At 41.3% G+C, this 27,529-nt stretch overlaps 1 protein-coding gene across 2 annotated transcripts in view; it reads right to left on the minus strand.

Annotated features, from left to right (window-relative positions):
- Positions 1-27,529, minus strand: part of LOC122808815 (C-type lectin domain family 2 member B-like) — a 1,263,928-nt gene that overhangs the window by 201,168 nt on the left and 1,035,231 nt on the right. For both annotated transcript variants that reach the window (XM_044079877.1, XM_044079876.1), the window contains exon 5: positions 10,710-10,813. In XM_044079877.1, the coding sequence (XP_043935812.1) occupies positions 10,710-10,813 (104 nt within the window). The remainder of the gene's footprint in view (positions 1-10,709; positions 10,814-27,529) is intronic.

The following is a 27,529-nucleotide window of genomic DNA, read 5'->3' on the forward strand; positions in this document are numbered from 1 at the left end:
ATGGCTGACAAATGAGCTTTAACAGAAGAATATGCCAAGCCAGTATTGCGCAATTCATGTAAGTAAGAAAGGACTTTAGGGACCCCAACAGAAAAAGGGTCCTGGTCATGCTTGAGGCACCAAATAAAAAATCTCTTCCATTCAGCCACACAGGATTTTCTAGTAGTGGGTTTTCTGGCCTCTTGTAAAACCCAAAGCACATCCTCAGAAAATTGGTACAGGAAAAGAATCAAAACTCTATCACCAAAAGAGTCAGTTGAAGTGTGGCCACGTAAGGGTGAATGAGAAACCCCTTGTCTTGTGTGAGAAGATTCACCTGGTGAGGTAACTTGTGAAGATTGCACTTGGCCAGGTGAAATAGAATTGGGGAACCAGTGCTATCTAACTCAAAAGGAAGTCAACAGCAAGATTTGAGGTATGTCACACAGGATCTTCCGCAAGACCCTGGGAAGTAAAAGAAGAGGAGGGCAGGGATAAAGGAACATCCCCTTCCAAGAAAAAGGCAAAACCCTGGAACAGAACCGAAGTTGTTGTCTGTTCAGAGGGGAGGCAAAAAGATCTACCTGAGGAGTAACCCACCAATGTACAATTTGCAGAAACACCTCTGTGTAAACATCCTTTCATGATAATGTGTCCTGGACCTGCTCAAAGAGTCTGTCACTAGATTGTGTTCTGAAGGGATGTAAAATACCTGAAGAACCAAATTATGGCGGACTGCAAAATTCCAAGTCTGAACAACCAGCCTGCAAAGAAGGTAAGACTTTGTGCACCCCTGCTTGGTGATGTACCACATGACTGTGGTACTGACTGTAAAAGTCTTTGAAGGACCTAGAACCCAAAGGAAGAGAAAGACCTGGAACCCAAAGAGAGAGAAAGACATGAAAAGCTGGGATTGCAGTCCTCATCTCCTTGATATCGCTGGGGTTTGGTATCTGCTGATGGAACCAGAGGCCCTGGACTTTCAGATTGTTGGAAGCAGCTCTCCAGCCTTGATAAGAAAAATCCATGTACAGCTCTTGAGAAAGAAGAGGAACCTTAAAAGGCAAACCTGGATTTAGGAAAACTGCTGGATACACCAGACATACTGGAAACTCCAGAGGGTGGCAGCGCTGCAGCCAAACAGCATTGAAACAACAATGAAATTTCCTCATGTGGAGATTGTCAAAAGGAACCATGTGAATGGTGGATGCCATGGAACCAGCACTCGGAGAAAATCCCTTGCAGGAAGAATTGGATGAGAAAGAATATAGAGTGAAAATAAGCTGTCAAGGCAAACACCTTGGAGAGGTGAAACAGAAGCCAGCATTGGAATGGTCTAAATCCTGCAACCCCAAAACATTTGGTCCTGAGAGGAAGTCAACACTGACTTTTTGAGATTGAGAGTGAATCCCGAATTGCATAGGAGAAGCACAGTGAAGTATACATTCCAAAGCAGAAGTTGCTGAGATGGGGCTTCAATCAGAAGATAATCTGAATAAGGGGATATCTGGATTCCCTGAAGTCTGCGGATAGCTACCACTGTGAACAGACATTTGGTAAAATAACCTTTGAGGTGCAAAACAAAAGGAAAAGCAGAGAACTGTTAAAGACAAGAAGAAACAGAAAAACAAATATTTCCTGAAAAGAGGGTGAACAGGAATATGAGCCAAATGTCCTTCAAATTCAGTGAGACTAGAATAGCCTGGGGAAGTAAAAGATGGAAAAGAGTCTGAAGAGACGACATTATGAAGGAAGGAACCTTACGAAAGGTGTTGAAAAAGGACAGGTCTAGAATGGGCCTCCAGGACCCCTCCTTCCTGGGAACCAAAAACATTCCAGAATAAAGTCCTGTTCCCTGTTCAAACAAGGGAACAGGCTGTATGGTTCCCTGTGCTACCAGATCCCATAAAACCACAGGAAAACGAAGAAGCTGACAAGGAGGAGGTTGACAGAAACCAGAAAATGGGTAAAGGCCTTCAAAGCCATGAAATAAGTGTGCTGAATGATGAAGAGAACCCAGGTGTCTGTGGTTATCTGCTGCCAAACAGGGAAGGAAAGGGTTAGCTTGAGGGACAAAGGAATCACGCTGAGAGGTAGGGGAGTTAGGATGTCAGAGGCAGATTTACCAGGAAAAGGTTTTTGGTCCCTCAAACTCTGGGTGGGTTTATCTGGGAACATCTGTTTAGAAGCCCTCTTACCTCTAGCAGATTGTCTAGGCTACCTACCACAAAAGAAGATTTCGAAGGATGGTTACTCTGGAACTTCAGTACAGAAGAAACAACAATTTGTTTGAGGTCCTGCACAACCTTGCCCTTATCCTGCAAGGTTTTAAACAGTTCTACAGCAGCAGTGCCAAAAAGATTCTGGTTATCTAAGGAAGAATCTAAATATTTGGCCTTAATGTCTTCAGGTAAAACCTGCAGGCACAACCAGGAACACCTCTACATGAAAACAAAATTGCCACTAAATCCAAGGACAACTACAAAGCATTCTATAGCTATGTCAAGAATCTAGATGGCAACACCCAGATCTGCTCTGAGTTACAGCACAAAGGCATGAAAATTACAGAACCAACTGATATTGCCAACATCCTGGCAGATCGGTTAAGTGTTAATTTTACCCCCCTCTCACCCCCTAAAGGGCCCATATCTATACAGGAAGAATGCAGAGTCCCTGTAATCACAACTACGCAGGTAAAAGCTGCACTCTCTAAAGCCAAAAACACAGCATCCATGGGACCGGACAACATCCCAGGCTGCATTTTACACGAACTTCAGAACGAACTGGCTCCCCACTTAAGCATCATGTTCAATAATAGCCTCGCATCAGGCTTTGTGCCCATTGAATGGTGCATAGCAACAGTTATCCCACTCCACAAAGGGGGAGCCACCACTGATCCCGGGAACTATCGATCTATTAGCCTGACGAGCTTGGTCTGCAAGGCCATGGAATGTATCATCATGGAACTCATACACAAAGACATTGGTAACCTCCAAACTCTGGATCCCACCCAGTTCGGGTTTGTGAAAGGCAGATCATGCCTCCTGAACCTGATCGACTTCTTTGAGGCAGTCACCAAAGCCGTGGATGAGGGTAAAGTGGTTCACACAGCCTATCTTGACCTCGCCAAGGCTTTCGACACCATCCTCTATTCTGGAATTATAGCTAAACTCACTAAACTAGGTATAAATCCCTACGTCACAAGATGGGTTGCCAACTGGCTCACTGACAGAACCCACACTGTAAAAGTTGCAGACTCCAAATCTGACCTCAAAGCAGTGACAAGTAGAGTACCACAGGGTTCCGTCCTGGGACCTCTCCTGTTTGGTATCTACTTCTCTGAGGTACAGGCTAACACAGAAGGCCTCTGGCTAATGAAGTTCACAGATGACTGCAAACTAGGAGCCATAGTTAAGTCCCCAAATGATGTGGACATCCTACAGAAGGGCCTCACTGAGACAGATGCCTGGTGTCAGAGCCATGGCCTCAAGCTCAATGCCAAAAAGTGCAGTGTCATCCCCTTTGGTAAAAACTCTGTACCCATGAACTACCACATAGGCAGCAATCTACTTAACACCGAATGCGTGATAAGAGACCTTGGGACCCAGGTGGACAATAGTCTCTCCTTTGATAATCACATCGCCACGGTAGTCAGGAAGTCCTTCTACGGTGCACACCTCATCATAAAAGGGTTCTCATCCAGGAAAAAAAGAGGTCATTGTTCGCCTCTACTCGTCACTCATTAGACCTATTATAGAGTACAACGCCCCTTTTGGAATGTACCTCACAAGACATCAGCAGCAGCTGGAAAGGCCACAGAAGTACCTCACAAAGAGGATTACTGGCCTCAAACAAATGCCCTACACTGACCGCCTCAAAAAACTCCAGCTTTACTCCGTAGCATATCGCCTACTACGAGGTGATCTCTGCCTAACATATAAAGCTATGTCAAACCCAGAGCTGTTGGACATGCTACGCCTAAAGAAATCCCAATCCCTCTGAGCTACACTCTCTAGGGACCTAAACCTTGTCACCACAATAAACAGGACATGCTGGAGGGATAGATTCCTGTCCCAGAGACTTCCTATACTCTGGAACAAGCTACCCATCTATGTCAAAGTTCTTCATTAGCACTCTTCAAGAAAAATCTTGATGAGTGGATGGGAAATAGGAAATACACCCCGGGGATCACTTCTGCGTCTCTGCTGGACAGTGGCACAGGAAAATAACTTTCTTGGGTGGCATAAGCTATGGAACCTTGTTGGCTAGGCTTATGTAGGCCCTTGGGCCGATAGCCTAGCACCTACCTATGAACCTATGACAGAACCAGATGCAGCTGCCCTACAGGAGGCATCAGCTGCAACACAGCTGCATTTAATGGAATGGCAGGCTACCTGCGAGGCACAGCTCAGTAAAGAGAGAGCAGAAGTCTTAATGATGATAGTCAGACAAATCCTCCCCAGCTGAGACACAACCGCCCACATGTATCTAGTCACATGGTTCTGATAATTAATGGCCTTAAAAACCAATGTAGAAGAATTATGCACTTTACCCTCATATCTCTCCATAGCACAGCTGTCCATGTCAGAAGGCAGAAGTGTGGAAGGGCTAAGCAGTTTGGATGGCTTATCTATGCACAAGGAAACCTCAACAGGATCTGATGGTGGGCTTTTATACAGACATTTGTGATTTTCAGGTACTTCATAAAATCTGTCTGGCTTCTTTGAAGGCTGGCGGTTGAGTCAGGAGCTTGGGAAGCTGCTGATCATGTGTCCAACAGGGCAATTAGGATTGGAGGGACTTCAGATGGCCTGGGAGAGTGAATCTACAAAAGTTCACAACACATATTTTGAACCTCTGATACCTGTGAACAATCTCACTTAAAGTGAGCCATCATAAGAACCAATGTATCCCCAAAGGTCAAGGGACAAAGAGACCTCTTTATCAGACCCCAGTGCCAGAGGAGAGTGTATTTGTGAGGAATAAGCTAAGGATTCTTCACCAGAGTCCAACTCCTCATCAGAAGAAGCAGAATCCCTTGTTCTCTTACATGCGGTGGATGACCAAGGAGCAGCAGCTTCAGGGACAGACAATCCTTGTGGTGGTTTCAAAACCATAAGGGCATTAAAAACAGCCCTTGAGTAAAGTCCTGTCACTCTTTATGAGGACCCTTCACTACAGCAGCCATATGTTTGGTTTTCATTTTCTTTTTTAAAGGAATATCTGCCTTGATAAATCTAAGAGGTTGTCTGGATTCAATAAGTGTACCAAAAAACTCTTCCCTAACTAAAATTTGGGAAATTCCCCTAGGTCCTTCAGATATAATCAGCCATGGATTCCCCTCAACATCAGCCTCAGTGGACGTATGAGTAGGCAGTTCCATGTTGGTTTCCAACTTGGTCATGGCAGAGGGAACTGGCGTCAGCACCGGTTGCCCTACTGGATCTTCATCCAACCCAAGAGAGACATCTGGGGGATGCTGGACAACAGCAGATTTAGTACAAGCTCTTTTGGCTTTTTTCTTAAGAGGCAGCTGAACTTTGGGGTGCTGGTTTTCCAGATAAATAGGAAAAGAAAACAAATAACTTCAGGCAGTCTTACAGACAAAAGCTTGACACATACCACATTGAGTATGGTCGTGTGTAGAACCCAAACAAAAAAGGAACATCATGTGCCTGTCACACATTTCCCCTTCCTGGATGACATGAACACAAACTACACAGAGTAAAAAAGAAAGGAAAGAGACCCAGCGGTGCACTTATCTGTATCAGGCTTGGTATAAGAACCAGCTTGGTGAGTGGCGTACAGACCAAATTCAGAAGTAGCATTCAAACTGGCAGAAAAGAAGTTTATATTTGTCTGATGTACAATGCTGTAAAGGTGTAAAGGCTTTGGTGTGCTGGCTGAATGTTAGGCTATATTCAGCAGGATATCCCAAATATAAAGAATACCGAAACACTGATAAGGAAGGACATCATTAACTCCTCTGTCATAGAGAAGACAAGTTGAATTTCTGGCATTTGTGGCAGTTTTTTAAAGTTGTGGTGTGCCATGAAACAATATAAGCAATGCCAGTGCAGATTTTGCTCAGTAATTTGACAGTCACAAGGGCACATTATGATAAGCTTAAGAATGTAAATGCAAGACTTTACTAATACTGTGAAGGCTGAAGATCAAAAATGTGCAAGTGACATAAAAATATAAATGAGCTCTGGAAATGCTGTCCTTCAGCTGGTGTGATACATTACAGTGTACACTGGCTAAGCATATGCCAATTCCAAAGCAAAAGACCTCGCAAAAAAAAAATAGCCAAAATTTAATCAGTGTACAAGTATAACCTGACCCAGAACCCATCAGTGAAGATTCTGGTGGTTAGATCAATGACTCATCTCTCTTTGTTCTAACAAAGATACTGTAGGAGTTGTAGATGTTTGCCAGTAGTGTCTATGTGTGTTTTGCAGGCCTGAAGAAGGCCTATGACTGCATATCCCAGAAAGCTTTACAGAAGTAGCTACAATTTTACAGGAACCAAAGGCCACCATTCCTGTACTTGAACAGTGGACAGTTGTGTCCACTCCACAGCCTCAGTATTAAGTCAAATACATTCAAAATGGGCTTAGAACACTGACAAGGGAGTTTCACAACTCTCCTCATTTTCATGAATTTTAGGGACAGGACATCAAGGCTCAGCTGAGGTTTGTAAAATATCCATCTAATGAATGTGAGGGTTATATCTTCGTTGTTTGTAGGCAATGTTGTTTTCATGGACTCAAGTAACTGTGAAGTTTAATGTGTACTGTAACATTCTTCTGCTAAATGTGAAGCAGTTGGGATAAAAATCTGCTCCTCCAAATCACAGATCATATATTTTGCCCCAGGAAAGAATGGACTGCATTCCACAGGTGAGAGAGCAGCTGTCTCAAGAAAAGAGGTGAAAGTATCTGCAGGTCTTGTTCATGAGTGAGGGCGGTGGAGATTGAAAGATTGACCAACAGACAAATATAACCGTGGCAAAAGCACTGTAGGAGCTGTACAGCTTGACCATGCTAAAGTAAGGACCACTGTGTAGGCTGGAGCTTCTAAATAATAGTGAATCTGTGTCACCACCCTCACCTGTGGGCATGAGCACTGGGCAGTGACTGAAAGAATGAGATCATGGATACTAACTAAACAACTGAGGTTCCTCTGCAGGGCTGATGAGTTAATTCCCTATGTGAAGACTGGTAGAGATGGGTGAAAGTTGCCAGCCTAGCCAAACAGAATTTGATACATAATTCTGACATTTGTAAATATAAATGAAAAATACAGGCTTGTTTCTTAAATGAAAGAAAATACTGTAAAATGTGAACTTCAAGATTGTATCAACACTGCCATCTGCTGTAAGGAAAACTAAGTCAAGCATTTCACATAGGTTCATAGGTTCATACTAGGCTATCTGCCCTAAGGCATTTATAAGCCTAGCCAGAATGTGTTTGGCTTTCGCCACCCATTTTAAATTTATTTTGCTATGCCCTTTTTCGAGGTTAGTATACTGTGCCTCTGTCTAACAGTGACACAGAGGTGATACCCGGGGTATAGGTTCATAGGTTCATATTCTTTGAAATTAAAATTATGTATTGTATGTTCTTTGATCTGTAGAGCTCAGAGTCATTCGGTCTGGACTAGCACATTCTTTCTGTTGTTTTAACTTAAGGAATAATTACTAGAGTGTACAAGTGAAATGTCTTCTATTGTTGTAGCTTCCTGAGTAGGTGTTAGATTGTTAAATAAAGTAGCTTGTTGGCCTGGGAACTCTACACTAAGTGTCAAAATGATGTAATGTGTATACTGGGAAAACCTAACTGTCAAAATGATGTAATCTGGGAGGGCCCAGCAGGAATGTTTGTTAGTGATTTTAAAAACTATTGCTCAGAGAGCGACTGTAAGCATTATGATCTTGGACATCTAACTCAGCACTGCCTATGCTCTTAAGTAAGTTATCTTAGAAGTGTGTTTTCTTGTAGCAATAGCTAGGAAATTAGAAAAGACTAGACTGTTTTTCTGTTATGTCAGAACTGTACTACGGAATTATGTTAAGTTTCCGTGTGACCTCTGAACTCTTAAATAGCACTGTGGTGTAGTAGTATTGTCTTGTGTTTTTAGTATTTATTATTAAATATTTTAAAACCCTTTTCAAATGTGGCTGGTTTATGTAGAGATAATTTAAGCTCTAGAGTACATTGCATGCTTATAAGTGATCTTGTACTAAGCACTTCCAATAAGCCTTGATCCCTTAAGTTACACTACTATTGGATAATAATATTGCACAGTAATAATTGGACACCCTTTTAAGGGCCTTTGGGTAGCTGATAATTATTAGCTGGTGGTGGCAGTAATTACTACCACATAGTCTGGGTAAAGGGGTACAGCTGGAGAACTGTGTCAGCCTTTCCCAGGAGTATCTGTGAAGTTGTATAAATACTTATCTCAAAGCGTGTGTGTGTGTGTGTGTGTGTGTGTGTGTGTGTGTGTGTGTGTGTGTGTGTGTGTGTGTGTCAGCTACTTGGGCAGGGACACGAAGCACTGGTTGGACAGAGAAGGTACTGGAGGATAGCTTCCCAGCTAGGCTGAGATATGGACCCTATAGCTGTGCCAGTGGGGAGTCTTATTGGGGACCTGGGGAGCAAGAGAGTGACCAGCCCCAGACTGACAGTGATCTCTGTGTGTTCTTAAGGGAAACTGCACTTGACTGTGTGTATTTGTTATCCTTTCCTCTCATATGAGACACCCTCTCTGGTGTTAGTGGTGAGGACTGAGGCTCCTTGATTGCTGGGCCAGGGCATCAAACCCTATAAGCAAGGGAAAACAGCTAGGACCAGCTCTGAGGTTAACTGTCACTCCAGACACAAAATATTCATAAAGAGCAAAGTAAAGTCCAGTGATCAGATGTCCATTCTAATAAACAAGTTTGCTACTTACTATTACCTGCCTAGTGTTTCTGATCACTGGACTTTACTTTGTTCTTCATTCTCTATAACAAAGAGTCAAGTTAAGTTTGGGTACATTTCAGTGCTCTTTTCCTAAGCACCATAAAAAACTGCTCTAAAAGAAATAACAAAACTGAAAATTGAAACAGTATCAAGAACAATGTTTTGTAACAGTAGACCCTATATGTACCTGCAACCACGCTACTTAACCCCTCCCTCTCCCTATACCCACTTTACCACTACGTCTGATCTATAAGACCTTTCCTATTTCTATAACTTACTATATCTATATGCTCTCCCTTCTACACCCGCCCTCTAAATCACTACATCCCTACTCTACTACTTTCTTCTTCCACACCATCTCTTCCTCTGATCTGAGGTCCCTTGTACATGCACTTTTCTCTTTTTTCTTTACTCCTGAACTAGTTTCTTCCTCAGATCTGAGGCCCCCTGCACATACACTATTTCTCCTTCTAGCCACTTATCTAATAATGCCATATTATTTTCAAATGATTACCTATAACCTTATTTCCCTTATTGCAGACCTCTTGGATTTATTATCGTTGTTTTTCCTTTTACAACCTTATTATTATATTTTTGTATATAGCTATGTTTAATTCCATGGAGTACATTATTTTTTTTTCTTATCCATTGTATTCATGACACTGTTTTGCTCTGTATTATTTTAAACTTGTCTCTACTTTTATGTCTGTTTGGAGCTTTCCCCCTCGGGTCTCCACTGAACAAGGGTAAATTCTTACCCAGCTGGACCAATCCGGTTAACAAATGCAAAATAAATAAATAAAAATAAATAAGATGTTAAATTGTAAGAAAATCCAAGAAATAAAAATTGTGTCCACCCATAAAATGCCAGTATATACTCATAAAAATGCTAATATAAATTCTACAGTCCAGAGTTTAATCCTAAAAATGATTCTGGTCAAAGTGAAATATACCTCATGAATGTGTTTGCCAACCTCTAAACTGGTATGAGCATGATGACCGTTAAATACTTCAAAATGCACAAGCAAGTACAAGTAGCCATACAAGGCTACAAGGTAATAAGTTCCAAACAGTGCCAGACTCAAATTCAGTTATCAGATACATGACAAAAACAAGTACTAAATCTCCCAGAAACTCAAAATGACTACATCAGTACACAAGTCCTCCAGAAACATACCAACAGCCCCCCCCCCCCCAAAAAAAAATCATCTAAGCACACAAGTATAGCAAACAAGTACATGTTAAATCACTAAGCCTCAGCAGTCCCATGGAAAATGAAAGAACTCTTGGACATAGAAACAGCCTGGACAATACAGTTCCACAGTTGCAACTTCAGATGACAGAAATCAATTATTCAGATCGAAGTTAATGTAGTCTCTACAGTTCAAGCACTAAAGATGAAACCCTGGGACCAGTTAATAATGCTAACCAAAACTGCAACAATGACACACAAAAACAAAGCAGCAGACCTAGGAATGTCTATGCAGCTAATTCTAAAAACGTAAAAAGAGACTCATCAAACATCAGGCACTGGCCAAATGGATGCCGGCAGACAGTCAAACAAAAAGAGCAAATTATTCCAGCATTGCCACAAATAGCAAACTCCAAGAACTCATGACAACCAGTTAAAGCAATAAAAATGTCCCTCAGGTTTGTACTCAACAGTCACCTACTACCATTTCAGTCTAGCAGAAGTTAAGAAGCATTCAGTTAGTAAAGTTGGGGCCAGTTCTGAACACGTTTTAAAACTGTACCACTCACAAGCTTTTGTCAGGTAGGGTTCCATCAATCAGAGTCCAGTCTCCTTTAATCCACTTCAGTCCAATGAAGTATGCTTTGCAAGAACACCATTTTGTTATGAATTCCTGTGGATAACAAAACAATCTTAGTAAACATATAAAAGCATACAATCCACACAGCTGGCACAAATAAAGAAAAGCAAGCTATTTTTTATTTTTTTTTATAATGGAGTATAACTCTCTGTTAGAAAAATATGTATTAACATATGTGTGCAATGCTTATTTTAATAAGGGAAGATTAACACGTTTTTATTCTATATGCAGCATTAGTTTTATTTAAAACTGAAAATATGCTTTTCTGAAATTGTGCTTTCTGACACTGCAAGATGCACTCTGACCTAGTTTGCTAGCACAGCAAAATACATGTTTATGCTTTGAAAATGTACTGGAAAGCAGGTGATTTTCTGCTAGGTCAGGAAATTAAAAGGAGAATAATAATAATTTCTGTAGATCCATTCATTATAGACAATAAGCTCTGTTCGTGTTGATGAAAAAGTGCACAAGCTGCAAGATAGTTAGATATTATGAACAATAAACTGCTTCAGAAATCTGTACTTGCTTTGTGCTTAAAATAGCCATAGTACCTAGACTTGTAACATCACATAGCAAGAAAGTTATAATTGACCGGTGGTCGTCAAGGCCATCCTGTTTACTGAAAAAATCTTTTTTAAACTTTGAAGAGTCAGCTAGAAACGTAAGAAATATCTGTAAAGTAACAGAATTGTGAACTGGTGATCTGCTACGTCAGTCGTAGTGGGCAATGTCTTGAAAGAAAGGTACAATAACTGTGACACTTCCTGATTTAGTCAGACAAACTCTGTAACTACATTTTTTGTCTCCTTGCGCAAGAATAAAGATACCTGAACTGAACCTTATGCTTTTGGTCTTTTTAAAGTATTTTTCTCTAACATTTTTTTGGTCCTTTGGAGCCGGAAACCCTCGTTTAGCCTGGGATCAGATGGGCCAGGTGGCATGAAACTGTGCAGGGAAGATACCACATCGGATCTTCTTCATTGAAAGACCTCCGACTGAATTGTCGTGCAAAAGAGGCCAGCCACTTTTCTGATCTACGACTGAAGGCGGGTTCCATTTGAACAGTGAGTGACCAATCACTGAGGCTCAGGTAAGGTGAATCTACTTTTTTCTGTTTTAGATCAGGGACTTGATTGTATTTGTTCTGTAACAATTTTTAAAATTCAGGGACAGAAATATTGCTATCTTGTCATATATCAGGGAAGCAGAATAAGTAGGCAGGTAGTCTGAAGAGACTGTAAACACTTGGTGGTACCACATTAAAAACAAAAGGGTTACGTAACATTTAAAAAAAAAAGGGTAGAACAAAATTGGTAATACGTGCACAAAAACGAAAAGACCCCAAAGCCCACCATTAACCGAAGACGCAAAATATATGCAATCACAGCGCGCTGACAACATTAAACATTATACTAAATGGGTTAATAAATATGAATTTGATGGGAAACTAGAAAGATCCTCGCTTATCAAACTTATTAGACAGCTAAAAACCGATTCTAAAGGTCGGGTTAAAAAACAGCGTAAATTAGGAGTTCCTCAGGCACACAGGTGGATTGAGGAAGCAAACAGAAGGGAACAAAAGAATAAAAATTCAAAAGCAATGTTTCTAGACAAAGAAGATAATAACTTAGTTATAGCATCGGCCCCTCCGCCCACTCCGGTTCCGGTTCCCTTACCAGTTCCCTTACCGAACGGAATATGAAGCAAAAGAACAAACTGACCCACCTCCACGATATCCAGTTGTTCCTATAAAACCACTACCGTTTGTTAGAGATCCTATCGAGACCAGGTCTCGAACACGTAATTTAAAAGGGGATATTGAATTATATCAAATGAATGGAAATTCACAGGCTATGAGTGAAGAAGAGATATGCCCACTCATAGAAGTACCAAATCCTCAGGCAGGACAAGAAGGGCAGAACCCAACTCTCTTAGTATACAGACCGTGGACACCGGAAGACTTCCGGAAAGCCACAGAGGGAATTCCCCATCCAAAAGTTAATTTTAGAAAGTTCTTAGAAGACTTACACGGCATGAGATTAAGTTATCACTTAAACGGGGAGGTAGTAGAAAAAGTGGTCAGACAAATAGTAGGTCCAGATTGGCACATGATTAGTGGCAACTGGAATCCCCGTGACGCTGCACTTAGGCCCCTCCCACATAGCAGCATAGAACTAGACAACAGAGTGAAAGGTCTGACAGACCGAATTTCTGAGAAATGGAAGCCTAGGGCAGACTGGACTTGCATTAATCAATGCATCCAACAAGAAAGTGAAACTGTTGATAGATATTTTTCCAGATTATTGCAATGTTTTAACAATCACTGTGGAATGCAAGTGCCTGAAGATCAGACACAAGATTCCCCATATGAGCAGCAGTTAAAGAATGCATTTTTGAAAGGCAGTATTGCACCCATAAGTAGTTTCATTACTAAACACATGGTAGACCATCGTACAAGCAGATTACAATCACTGCTTGTATATGCTAGACATGCCGAAAGGCATTTTAACAACAAAAAGAAAAAGACAGCCCAAGTATTTGCTGTGGAAGATGGAGAAATTTATTTAGTACAGTCCGGACAAAAGGGCAAAAAGAATGCCCAGGGAAACAAACAATCTGATCAGCGATCAGAGGACTTTGAAGCGAGAAAGAAAAGAGGTGAGTGCTTCAAATGCGGGAAAAAAGGACACATGGCAAGGGATTGCAGGAAAAATAAGAAGGCAGCAGTGGAAGACAAAAACGATGAGGGTGAGGACTGACTATATGAAGGTCAAGAATCACTAGATAGGAATAATAGAGATAAGACAAATGACAATGTGACAGAAGGAGCAGAGAATGTGATAATAGAGGAAGTGCAGGAGGCTACCGATAGTGAAGAAAATGAAATATTAGACCTAGCCTTATTGAGTTTAGAACTCTATTTGGCTGACACAAAACCAGAAGTGACACTCCTGGTAGAAGGGAGGGAAGTCAAATTTTTGTGCGATTCAGGGGCATCACGAACCCTGGTACACCCCTCCAAACTACCAGAAAATTCAGAATCACATGACTTTATACTAGTAAAAGCAGCTAATGGACAGCTGTATCGGGAGCCTCTCTCCCATAACATTACAATAACAGATCCTGTTTCAGGAATAACCCAGAAAAGCAAAATTGTTGTTTCTGCAAAATGCCCAGTGAACCTTTTGGGCAGAGATCTTATGCAACTATTAGGCATAGCAGTAGTTCCAACCATGCAGGGTCTGGAAGCACAGCGACAGATTAATACTTTTGCAGTGCAAATGGAAGGTGAGACATTTTACTGGTACAGCCAGGACTTAGTTACGACTGGTCCTGGAGCAGTAACTGAAGAGTTAATGAATGTAGCTATCAGTAAGTTCCCCTCCCTTTGCATTGACATACAACACCTTTTGCACTGTACTCTGTAGTATTGTAATACACCAGGACCTGACAAAGAATACGAACAAGAATTGTTTAAAAATCATGCAAACAGATTAGTACTGTGTAATTTGTACTGGGACATGAAAGGGAACAGTGTAGTTAGCTGTTCATTACCCCAGGAGTTCTTTTCACTTTACAAATCGAATCTAATACCGCATGTTAGTTTAACTAAAGAAGAAGATTTAAAATGGATAGACCTAGGAGAAAAAGTCACAAAGTGGGAAAAACAGACAGAATCAGAACTGTCAGAACAGGGAATACAAAGACAGAAACTGAAATGGATAACACAAACACATCCAGCTGTACACTTGCAGTCCAGCAAAGACAGCTGAGAAGCCCTCTTATTAGAAGAGGAAGAAAAAGCTTTGTTAGACATACCAGAAACTCTCTGGTCAACAGGAAAATCAGACGTAGGACTTATTCACACAGCAGGACCAGTTACTATCACGCCAAAATCAGCATTTAGACCACAAAAGAGACAGTACTCCTTGAGAAGAGATGCAGCGGCAGGTATTAAACTTATCATAGCAGCTTTGCTTAAGAAGGGAATACTGGTGGAATCTCCCGATTCGCCATGTAACACACCCTTATTCCCAGTTAGAAAAGCAAATGGAGAATGGCGTATGGTCCAAGATTTACAAGCTGTAAATGACGCAGTAATACCAAGAGCACCTACGGTGCCAGATCCACATACCTTGTTGAATGATTTAAAACCTCAACAGAAGTACTTTTCTGTGGTAGATATCAGCAATGCATTCTTTTCGATACCGATACACCCTGACAGCCAGTATTGGTTTGCATTTACATTTCAGGGGAAGCGGTATACATATACGCGACTACCACAGGGTTATAGTGAAAGTCCAACAATATTCTCACAAGAAATGGCAAGTAATTTAGCGGGATTTATCCCACCGAGAGGTAGCCAAATTTTACTTTATGTTGATGACATCCTGCTGGCCGCCCCTACCCAGCAGGATTGTAAGGAAGATACTATAACATTATTAAAATTCCTAGCAGCTGAAGGACACAAAGTAAGCAAAAATAAATTGCAGCTTTGGAGAAAACAAGTGAAATACCTTGGATATGTAATATCCAAAGATGGCAGAACATTAGATGAGGACAGAAAAGTAGCGATCTTACAAGCACCAAAACCCACAACCAAGAAGGAAATGATGTCCTTCCTGGGTACGACTAATTTTTGTCGGAGCTGGATCCCAAACTATGCTTTGGAATATGCACCTTTAACCGACCTGATTTTTAAGAAGCCTATGGCAGCACAAGATTTAATACAATGGACACCAGAAGCAGAATTAACTTTCTGCAAGATGAAACAATTGATAGCATCATCATTAGTTTTAGGATTACCAAATTATCACAAACGTTTTTTCCAAACTGTGGACTGCAAGCAAGGTTATATGACATCAGTATTGACTCAACAGCATGGGGACAAACAACGCCCCATTGCTTATTATTCATCACAACTGGACCCAGTGGTGGGGTCTCTACCCCACTGTGTACAAGTAGTAGTTGCAGCTGCAATGTCAGTGCAGGCTTCAGCCTCAGTAGTGTTATTCCACCCTCTCACATTGAGGGTGCCTCAGGCAGTCGCAATCATTTTACTGCAAGAAAAAATAGCATATCTTTCCCCTGCTAGGCATCTTTCTTGTATGACTATATTGCTGAGCCAACCTCACATGACAATTGAACGATGTACTACTTTGAATCCATCTACCTTGCTCCCAACTCCTGTGGATGGCACACCCCATAACTGCCTGCAGGTAATTGAGCAGAAGACACTGCCTAGAAAAGACCTCACGGATGTTCCCTTGGATGATGCCGAGGTGACATATTACGTGGATGGCTCATGCAAAAGGAGTCCTACAGGACAGAACCTAACAGGTTATGCAGTAGTTTCTGATACTGAGATTGTAGAAGCGAAACCTCTACCACATAACTTATCTGCACAAGCATCAGAGTTGATTGCCTTGACACGGGCATGTACCTTAGCAAAGGGTAAAAGCGTAAACATTTTTACAGACAGCCAGTATGCTTTTTCTACTGTACATGTTTTTGCACAACAGTGGAAGAATCGAGGAATGGTGACATCTACTGGCAAACCGATTAACCATGCACAGTTTATTTTAGATTTGTTAGATTCTATTCAGTTGCCTCAGAAAGTAGCTATTTGTAAATGCATAGCTCATACAAAACAACAAGATAGGATTTCAAAAGGCAATGCGAGAGCTGACACAGCTGCAAAGCAAGCAGCCTCAGAAGTATTTATTTTGAACGAGGAATTACAACCTTCTGAGATTTTAGACTTAGAAATGTTGAAAACAATGCAGACACTTACTACACAAGCTGAAAAACAAAAATGGAAAAGACGAGGAGCAATTCTCAAGGAAGGGCTGTACATCTAATTTATTTAGATATGCAGCTTTGTTGAGCCATGGGCAGAGCCATGTCTCAACAGGGGGGATGGTACAGTTAGTGAATCGGGTGTTCGCTACGTACGGGTTTTCAAACTACACTAAAAAATTTTGCCTGTCATGTCACACTTGTAATAAACATCATGCACAAGGGGCATTAAAGCCCAAGCAAGGGAGTTTCCCTACACCGCCATATCCGTTTCATACTATCTGTACGGATTTCATAGAATTGAGCAAATGTGAAAACAAAAAGTACTGCCTTGTCATTGTGGATATGTTCTCCAAATGGGTGGAGGCCTTTCCGACTAGTAAACCAGATGCAGCCACTGTTGCAAAGACCCTAGTTAAAGAGATTATTCCTAGATTTGGCATACCGGAAAGGATCTACAGTGACAATGGCACACATTTCGTTAACCAAACTATACAACAGCTAAGTTAGTATTTTGGGATTTCTTTAAAACATCACTGTGCATATCACCCTCAATCTGCAGGGTTGGTAGAAAGGCACAATGTAGTTTTAAAGAATAAGCTTAAGAAACTTATAGTAGAAACACAAAAGAATTGGGTGTACTGTTTGCCCCTGGCACTGTTGAGCATGAGAACTGTTCCGAATGCAAAAGGACTGACACCTTTCGAAAAGATTTTCGGAAGAGCTTATTATATACCTCAGTGGAAACCTCTCATGCCTGCAGACCAGGAAGCAGATTGGACACTTGCAGATTACATGAGGAATATGCTAAATAACAAACATCTTTTACAGTTTAATTCTGTTTCAGATAAAGACCAAACTAACCCCTTCGAAGTAGCAGTAGCCCCAGGCACTTGGGTCTTGGTGAAGACAATCAAAAAGAAGAATTGGACGACACCAAAGTGGGAAGGTCCATATCAAGTACTGCTGAGCACGCCCACAGCAGTCAAGATTATGAACGTTCATCTTGGATTCATTTGACACACTGTAAACTAGTCAAAAACTTTGAACTTGATAAAACTCTTGCTAACACACAGCAGCAGTAAAATGACGACAAGACCTAGAGACAATAGAAATACTGAACGATTTCAGCAGTATATTCAGCAGTGTTGCATAATCATCTTAATAACTGCATTAGTGACACTGTTCTTTTTACTGTGGCTTTTGCTGTGGCCTTTCTTTTCTTCAGTCACACCAACTAGACTGAACAAACGTGATTCAACACTCATAGACTGGCATCCGAACTTTAACACTTACCAAGCAATCAAATATGTGTATGCTGAGACTTTTAATATTTCAAATTGTTGGATTTGCACAGCTATACCAGCAGCATACGGGGGATTATTGATGGCTGTTGTCCCCCTAGGGGTCAATGAGACCTGGGAAAACTTGATTTTTGAGACTACACCTGTGAAATCTAGAGACAAAATTGCATTATTTCTACCTGTTACACAAGCAGGAATTGTATGCTTTTTTAATAATGACACAATTCAAGTAGGTTGGAGTAGATGTAATGTGACTGTTTCTTATAAATGTTATATTAAACCTAAAAATGCTAAAACTACAGAAACAATTTGTGATGCAGATTATGACTCATACTTTGAGTCCTTGCATAAAACTGTCAGTGATATACAACATAATCCTGTTCTTTTAAAGCAACTGTCTATTATAGATAAGAAAATGTTTCATGCAGGGAAGGTATATATCAATACTAAGGTAGAAAACTGTTATTTCATATGTGGGAAAAAGGCATACAAATGGTTGCCTGAGAATTGGTCCGGCAGTTAGTTTTTGAGTTACCTGGTCCCGGCCATACGACACACTACAGCTTTGCCTCATGGGAGAATTCGAAACGTCAGAGATGTCGCAAAGAAACCTGAAAATCCAATCAAGAAACCTGAGAATCCAGTGGGACAGATTGTAGCAGGCTGGAGGAACCATAACTCCGTGAAAGACAAAAGTAAACTAGCACACATGGACTTGAGTGACACTATCATATCCTGGGCTGGCATAGCCCCTGCATATGGTGCAGTTAAATCAATTTGGGAACTGAGAAAGCTATCCAAACTTCTCGAGGTCATGAGCAATGCAACTTTTTCTGCTCTTGAATTAATGACTGATGAACTGAATGCAATGAGAACTGTGGTGCTTCAAAACCGCATGGCTCTTGACTTCACCCTAGCGGCGAGAGGTGGTACGTGCGCTTTAATCAAAGACGAGTGTTGTTCGTTCATTCCCGACAATAAGCACAAAATTAATGATCATTTGGAAGTGATCCAACAAGTGTCAGACATGACCAGGTCAGGCCCAAACCCACTGACGGACTTTTTCCAGAATTTGTTTGGGGGATGGGGTTCCATCCTAATGAACATCCTGATTGCCATTTGTGTGGGATTACTATTGTTAGGAGCATGCATTTGCTGTGGAATTCCCCGCATGAAAAAATTAATCAAAGATTTTATAGACATGTCAGTTTCTGAGACTTTGTATCAAAGTACTGAAATTGAAGAACTGTTGAAAAAGGAAACACTTTCATAAGTTTAAACTGAATGACTCTCTTAGCTGCAAATCCTCAAAGGAAGAGGTTAGGAGAAGAAACAAACTGTTTATGCTTTTGAAATAGAATAAAAAGTATTAACAGGGGGGAAATGTTAGAAAAATATGTATTAACATATGTGTGCAATGCTTATTTTAATAAGGGAAGATTAACACGTTTTTATTCTATATGCAGCATTAGTTTTATTTAAAACTGAAAAGATGCTTTTCTGAAATTGTGCTTTCTGACACTGCAAGAAGCACTCTGACCTAGTTTGCTAGCACAGCAAAATACATGTTTATGCTTTGAAAATGTACTGGAAAGCAGGTGATTTTCTGCTAGGTCAGGAAATTAAAAGGAGAATAATAATAATTTCTGTAGATCCATTCATTATAGACAATAAGCTCTGTTCGTGTTGATGAAAAAGTGCACAAGCTGCAAGATAGTTAGATATTATGAACAATAAACTGCTTCAGAAATTTGTACTTGCATTGTGCTTAAATTAGCCATAGTACCTAGACTTGTAACATCACATAGCAAGAAAGTTATAATTGACCGGTGGTCGTGAAGGCCATCCTGTTTACTGAAAAAATCTTTTTTAAACTTTGAAGAGTCAGCTAGAAACGTGAGAAATATCTGTAAAGTAACAGAATTGTGAACTGGTGATCTGCTACGTCAGTCGTAGTGGGCAATGTCTTGAAAGAAAGGTATAATAACTGTGACACTTCCTGATTTAGTCAGACAAACTCTGTTAACTGCATTTTTTGTCTCCTTGCGCAATAATAAAGATACCTGAACTGAACCTTATGCTTTTGGTCTTTTTAAAGTATTTTTCTTTAACACTCTCATAAAACTTTATCGCATTATGTGATCAAACAGTATTAGAGAATAAAATACATTCACAATGTTACTAAATCATGACAAACTATAAAATGCATGTCTCACTGCTACCAGAACTGCAACTAATCTCATTTTCTGCAGTAAGATTGTAAAGAAGGTAGCTTCTATAAATACAGTACAGCTGTCATGCCTGAGACACCAAATAGAAAACCTCTTCCATTTAGCCACATAGCCATGTAAGATTTTCTAGTAGTGGGTTTCCAAGCCTCCTGTAAAACTCAAAGCACATCTTCAGAAAACTGGTGTCTAAAAGGAATCAAAATCACCCAAGGAGTCAACTGAAGGGTGGGTAAGTGAGGGTATATGGGTGATTCCTTCTCCTGTGTGAGAAGATCCATCCTATGAGGTAACCTGCAATGATTGCCCCTGGCCAGATGGAATAAAAGGTGGAACCAGTGCTATCTAGGCAAAAACAGTCACCAGCAAGATTTTGGGCCTGTCCCACATGATTTTTTGCAAGACTTTTGGTAATACAGGAAGATGGGGATAGGCATACAGAAACATCCCCTCGCAGAAAAAAGACATGGCATCCACTTTTCAAACCAGAGGACTTGGCATTGTGGAACATAACTGGGGAAGCTGTCTGTTAAGAGGTTAGGCAAAAAGTTCTACTTAAAGAGTATGCCACCAATGGGGACTGTCGAGGAACACCTTGCATGCTCCTGAAGCATCCATTCATGAGAATCTGCCCTGGACATGCTCAAATAGTCAGCCACAATAATGTGCTCTGAGGAAATGTAAACCACCTGAAGAAGCAAATGATGCCAGATCATGAAATCCCCTGAAGAGCCAGCTTGCAGAGAAGGTAAGACTTCATGCCCCCTTGGTTTGTTAATGTACTACATGACTGTAACATTGTCTGTGAAAACCCTTAGAGGACCAGGGACTCAAAGGGAGTCTGATTCAGAATGCATGTAGAGACAGAAAAAGAACTCTCATCTCCTTGATGGTGATATGGTCTACCAGTTGTTGAGAGGACCAAAGTCCCTAAATCCTGAGATTATTGCAGGAGGCTACATAACCCTGATCGGAAGCATCTGTGTACAGCTCCTGAGTGGAAAGAGGAATCCAGAAAGGTAGGCCTGGATTCAGGGAAATCTGATGAATCCACCAATGGAGCTCTAGCTTGAGACAAGGCAAGGGAGGACCAGGAAAATCATGAAGATGGCAATTTTGAAGCCAAACAGCTTTGAGATACTACTGAAATTTTCTCTTATGAAGTCTGGTGAAAGAAACCTTAGGAATTGTGGATGCCATGGACCCCAGAGCATGAAGAAAGTCCCTTGCCAGAAGGACTGGAAAAGGAAGAAGAAACTAAAAATAGGCAGGCAGAGAGAGTCAGGAGACATTTGGAGTTGGGAGGAGAGCCAGCATTGGTATAGTCTTAATCCGGCATCCCAGAAATACCTGGTCCTGAGAAAGGGTCAGCACAGACTTTTTGAGATTTTGGGTGAACCCCCACACTGCAAAAGAAGAAGCATAGTAAAGTAAAGATCTTGGGGCAGGAGCTGCTGAGACGAGGAACAAATCAAGAGGTCATCCAAATAAGGAAAGATATGAATTTTCTGAAGTCTGCAAAAGGCCACTACTGGGGCTAGACATTTAGTAAAGCTCCTCAGAGTCATAGAAAGACCAAATACAAACTACAGAATTGATAATGTAAAGAGGACACAGAGAAACAGAAAAACCTTTCTGAAAAGAGGGTGAATAGGAATGTGTTGGTAAGCATCTTTCAAATCCAGAGACACCAGAAAAGCCTAGGGAAACAATAGAGGGAAAAGCATCTGGAGAGAGAGCATCCTGAAGGAAGGGACCTTTAGAAAGATGTTTATAAAGGAGAGATCCAGAATGGGCCTCCAAGGCCCCTCATTCCTGGCAACCAGAAAAATCCTGGAATAAAACCCTACACCCTGCTGAGAAGGAAATTGAGTGAGCTGGCAAGGAAGAGGATAAAGATAGCCTGAAAAGGGAGGAAGGGAATTCCAAACTATAAAAAAACATTTTTGCATATGGAAAACACCCAATAGTCTGAGGTGATCTGTTGCCAGACAAGAAAGGACAGAGTCAACCTCAGGGAAAAGGGAATCTAGCTGAGAGGTAAAAGTGACTGAATGTCAAATGGAAACATATTTGTCAGGGGGGAAAGAAGGCTTTTGACACTCAGAACCCTGAGAAGGCTTGTCAGGAAAAACTCAATGGGAGAACTACTTACCCTTGGGAGACTCTCCTGGCTGCCTGCAGACAAAAGAAGATTTAGATGGATAATTTCTCTGGAACCTAGAACAAGAGAAAGGAAAATCTGTTTTAAATCCTGCATGACTTTTCCTTTATCCAGTCTGTTCTTAAAAAAATGATTCTGGGTGTCCAATGGTGAATCAAGTAATTTAGGCTTAATGTTTTTAGGAAGAGTCTGGAAGCATAACAAAGACTACCTCCTCATCTTAAAATGGAAACAGCAGAAGACTTTACCTTGGAGTCGGTCATATCAGTCAGAATGCCTCCAATATGACATACCTAGTCATATGGGTTTGGTATTCAGAGCCCTGGAAAGCTAAGGTATCAAAAGTATACACTTTCCCCCATACCTATCTATAGCACAACTGTCCTTATCAGAAGTAAAAGTTTAGAGGAGGACAGCAATTTAGAAGGTTTATCAGCATCCATGGAAATCACAGCAGTTTTAGAGAAAGGACTTTTAAATAAAAACCTTTGTGCATCAGGGAAATTATGGAGCCTGTTAGGGTTCTTAAAAGCAGGAGGTTGGAAGCCAGGGGCTTGAAAAGCTGATAAAAATGTATCCAAAAGAGCATCAAACACTGGAGGGACCACAAAAGGCCTAGCTGAGTCAATCTGTAAGAAGTCACACAACCTCTGTCTGATCATTTGGGAATAATTCTATTTAAAATGCACCATCATATGTGTGCAACATCCAAACAAAAAAGGCACTTCTGTTGTCTATCTTTATGTAGAATCTGCCTCCCACACTATAATTTTCCTTTCTTGGATGGCATAAAAAGGTAATCTAAGAAGAAGAAGAAAAAGGAAGGAAGAGACCAAAAAATGGGGTACTTATCTGTAGAAGGCTCGGCAGCCGAACCAACGTGACAAACATCTTATGGCTCAAATTCAAAGGTAGCATTTGAACTAGCAGCAAATAAGTTCTGAGGATTAAGGGTTCATATGTCACATATGTACCTTATAACTTGGACATAGGGCATAAATCTGACATGCAATGCCTGGAAGGTGTAAAGGTTTTGGTATGCTGGCCAGATGTTCTGCTATCCAAGGCAGGATATCCCACTTGTAAAGAAAACTACAACAGTGATAAGAAAGGACATCTACTTGTAAGAGTAGATGATTGTCACCACTCCTTTCTCTCCAAGTCATTAACATATCAGTAGTGGTATCTGAAAGTAGCATTGTACTGCATTCAGATTTGTTAACAATACGTGGACTCTCTTATTTAGAGTCTGTATCTGATTGGTCATATGCTCAGGCAACGCTGCCACTCATGCAAACTAATGAGAAGAAACTAATTTTTCAGATCAAAGATACAAACAAGAGGTCCCTTGCCCTTTCTTGCAAGTCAAGGGGGCACTCTCCATGGTTCTCCAAGTAAGCATTCCATCAAGATTTACATCTGTCATCTGACAGCATGATGGCCAGAAAGAAGCTGCCTCTCAGAAACCATAAATGATGAAAAGCCTGACCCACAAAGGACAAACAGTGAAGCATGTCTAAGGTCCATCATAAATAATGCCAAATTGCAATCAAGCCTCTCTTTTTCTCTCCTCCCTACTGCACAATGCACCTGGTAGGTGTGATTTGTCATTTGACATCCACACCATATTTAAACAAGTAAATCTCAGCACAGCAATGTGAACAACACAACACTAAACAAATGAGAAAGAGGAATGACAGGTGGTAGCCTTTGAAGAGATAAGAACGGAGTTGAATATATTGCAGACAGATTCTTACTGCACCAGTTGTTCTATGAGGGGGCACTCCTTGGTGGGTCTAGGACTGGATTAATTATCTTCCATTCCAACACAGCATTTTTTTCTCAAAACACCACTGTATTTGAGCAGCATACACATCCTATGCAGGCAGACGCTGTGACATCAGACTTCATTAGTGGATTGCTCCTTGCTCCTAACCACTGAGCATTTACATTTCCTACAAATCAAGAAAAATAATGAAGAGCGTAATACATAAATATATACTTGACTAATTTACAGGGTACTCCAAGCACAAGGGGTTGTGGGAGGGTGTAATGGACTGGCAAAAGCACGTCCCTTCCTAAATCAACTGATAAAGTGAGAGTATATTTGTTACATTTAACACTGTGAACCCACTCTGTTGTGTCGGTGATTAGAATGAATTGTTTTAAAAGTAAATACATCAGAATGAAAGAAGCTGGAGGAGACTCCCAAAACTCACCATCTATACAGTTACACATGATAAATGATCAGCTGAGAAACAGATGCCTACAATGCAAATATCCATGAAATAAGTAATGGACGTAGCCACACCTCTACTAGTCTGGCCTTTGACAGCAATACATTTCAATGGTTGTTGAGCTGCCTAATGGAAAAAAGACAGTATAGTAGGCAATCCACTTGAAAAATATTTGGTTAATGACTACCAGCCCAGTTCCTCCCTTCTGAAGAGGCTGAAAGCTCTCCCCTCTTTTTTTAACGCATGCACCCACTTTAGGTGGAAACAAATATGATGGGGTAGATTAGAGGAGTAAATGTTATCTTCCTTGGTCTCTACTCTGACAATGAAAACAGGGTAATGAATAAACAGTTAAGGGGATTATTCTGAAGTCACTTTCTGGAGGGAACAAAGGCCTTTCATAAGGGACATCAAATGCTTGTGAAATATCAAATATGGCTTATAAGGGCTGCAACTTTAATATCCAGTGAAAAGAAAGGATGGCTGTCAAGAAGTGAGCTTTTCAAGGACTCCTCAAGACCAAAAAAAAAAAAAAGAAGCAGAAGTGGGACTAAGAAGAACAGCAAAGCAAATGCAATGCTTTTTTTTTTTTTTTTTTTTTGAAGGGGCACAATCCCTTCCTCCGCTGTTCTTATGTATTGACTCCAAGATTGCAATACCTTGGAGAAAAATCTCTGTTTTAGCACATTCAGTCTCACTAGTAACACGTATTTTAAGAAGAGGGAGGAGCATAGGGTGATGTACAAGAGTGGGGGAAGATGCACACAGGTGGATTATATCCTATGTAGGAGGGCCAATCTGAAGGAGATTGGAGACTGTAAAGTGGTGGCAGGGGAAAGTGTAGTTAAGCAGCATAGAATGGTGGTCTGTAGGTTGACGTTGGTGATCAAGAAGAGGAGGAGGAGTGTGAAAGCAGTGCCAAGGATTAAATGGTGGAAGTTAAAAAAGGGTGATTGTGAAGTGGAGTTTAGGGAAGAGTTAAGACAGGCACTGGGAGGCAGCGGAGAGTTACCAAATAGCTGGGTAACTACAGCAGAACTAGTAAGGGAGACTGCTAGAAAGGTGCTTGGTGTGACATCTGGACAGAGGAAGGAGGACAAGGAGACCTGGTGGTGGAATGAGGAAGTACAGGAGAGTATACAGAGGAAGAGGCTGGCGAAGAAGAAATGGGATTGTCAAAGAGATGAAGAAAGTAGATATGAGTATAAAGAGATGAGGTGCATGGCAAAGGGAGAGGTGGTGAAAGCTAAGGATAAGGCGTATGAAGAGTTGTATGAGAGATTGGACAATAAAGAGGGAGAAAAAGACCTGTACCGATTGGCTAGACAGAGGGACAGAGCTGGGAAAGATGTGCAGCAAGTAAGAGTGATAAAGGATAGTGAGGGAAAGGTACTCACAAGAGAGGAGAGTGTGTTGAGTAGATGGAAAGAGTATTTTGAGAGGCTGATGAATGAAGAGAATGAGAGAGAGAGAAGGTTGGATGATGTGGGGATTGTGAATCAGGAAGTGAAACAGATTAGCAAGGAGGAAGTAAGGACAGCTATGAAGAGGATGAAGAATGGAAAGGCTGTTGGCCCAGATGACATCCCAATGGAAGCATGGAGGTGCTTAGGAGAAATTGCAGTGGAATTTTTAACTGCTGAATGTAGCTTTGTTTATATGCTTGTTTGCTTGTTATTTCCCTGGAACGCTAATTCCACCTAATACGCGGCTTCTCAGCGCTTCTGTGGATCACTAGAGATATCTGCATTGCTTACTGTACTTATTTCCTTGTTTCACTGGAAAGAAAGTTACTGTTTGTCGTTTTTGCATTTAAGTTACCTGTAACACACTGCACTTAAGTTACCTGGCACTTGCTCACTAAAGCAATTATATAAGTCAGCACTAAAAATTAAAAGCACTACACCCTCACTCCCCACTGGCCCTTGTTTTCAATTATTAAGGAATTCCCAACATTATTCTAGCATGTCCAAAGGTCAGTTGTCAATCTCCTCTCCGGTCCAGCTGGTGAATCTGGGAATCTTGAGGCAATGTTACAACTGCCTCATGTACACAGACAACCCTCTCCTCCTCCCAACAAATTCCAAAACATGTGAGAGATGCAACCATATAGCCAAACTGGAGGCTAAGCTCTCTCAACTCAGTACTGGCATAACCAGTCAGGAGAAGGAGGAAACCACACTCACTACAATTCCAGTCTCACATAGACCTACCACGACAGCAAACCAAACACATAATCACACAAAAACATACTCGGAGGCTCTAAATAAAGATCTGCCTAAGCAGCAGAGACCTCCAAAGCAGACACCCAAGCAACCACTACCCCAAAACAAAACACGTGCAACACATATCTCACAAAGCCAGTGTGCCGAACAGTCACAGCCCTTAAGACTAAACAACACACCTGATACACTTGTAATAGGTGACTCTATCGTCAGGCACACTGACGTCCCGCTCACCAGGCTGAACAAGGAGAGGGTCACGGTGAGCAGCCTGTCGGGCGCTAGGATCCGCCACATAACACAAGCACTCAGGTCACTCCAAGGCAAGTACAAATATGACTCAGTCATTGTCCATGCTGGTGTGAATGACCTGAGACGTACCTCCCTGGCTACATGAAAAGAGACATAAAGGAGCTCTCTGAGCATGTAGCCCAGGCCGGTATGACCCTGACCTTGAGTAGCATCTTACCCTCACCAAGAATGATGCCACAATATGAAGACAAGATGATCAATTTCAACAACTGGCTTAAGTACTGGTGTCATTCAAAGGGGATTCAATGCCTGTCAGCTTGGGATGGTATGCTCGACAAGCCACGATGCTTCGCTAGGGACGGCTTGCACCTGTCACCCCTGGGCTTTCGGATATTGCCAAAGGCTCTTGCTACCCCCATAGTGCCTTTTTTAGGCAAGGCTCAAACGACAAACCCACCTCCATAGGTATCACAAGGGATAAGAAACTAAGAGTAATGCTACTCAACGCCAGAAGTCTAAACCTCAAGATGCACGCACTCGAAA

Source organism: Protopterus annectens, chromosome 8.part0 (genome assembly GCF_019279795.1).
Source record: "Protopterus annectens isolate FY-2018-M chromosome 8.part0, PAN1.0, whole genome shotgun sequence".
NCBI lineage: Eukaryota > Metazoa > Chordata > Ceratodontiformes > Protopteridae > Protopterus > Protopterus annectens.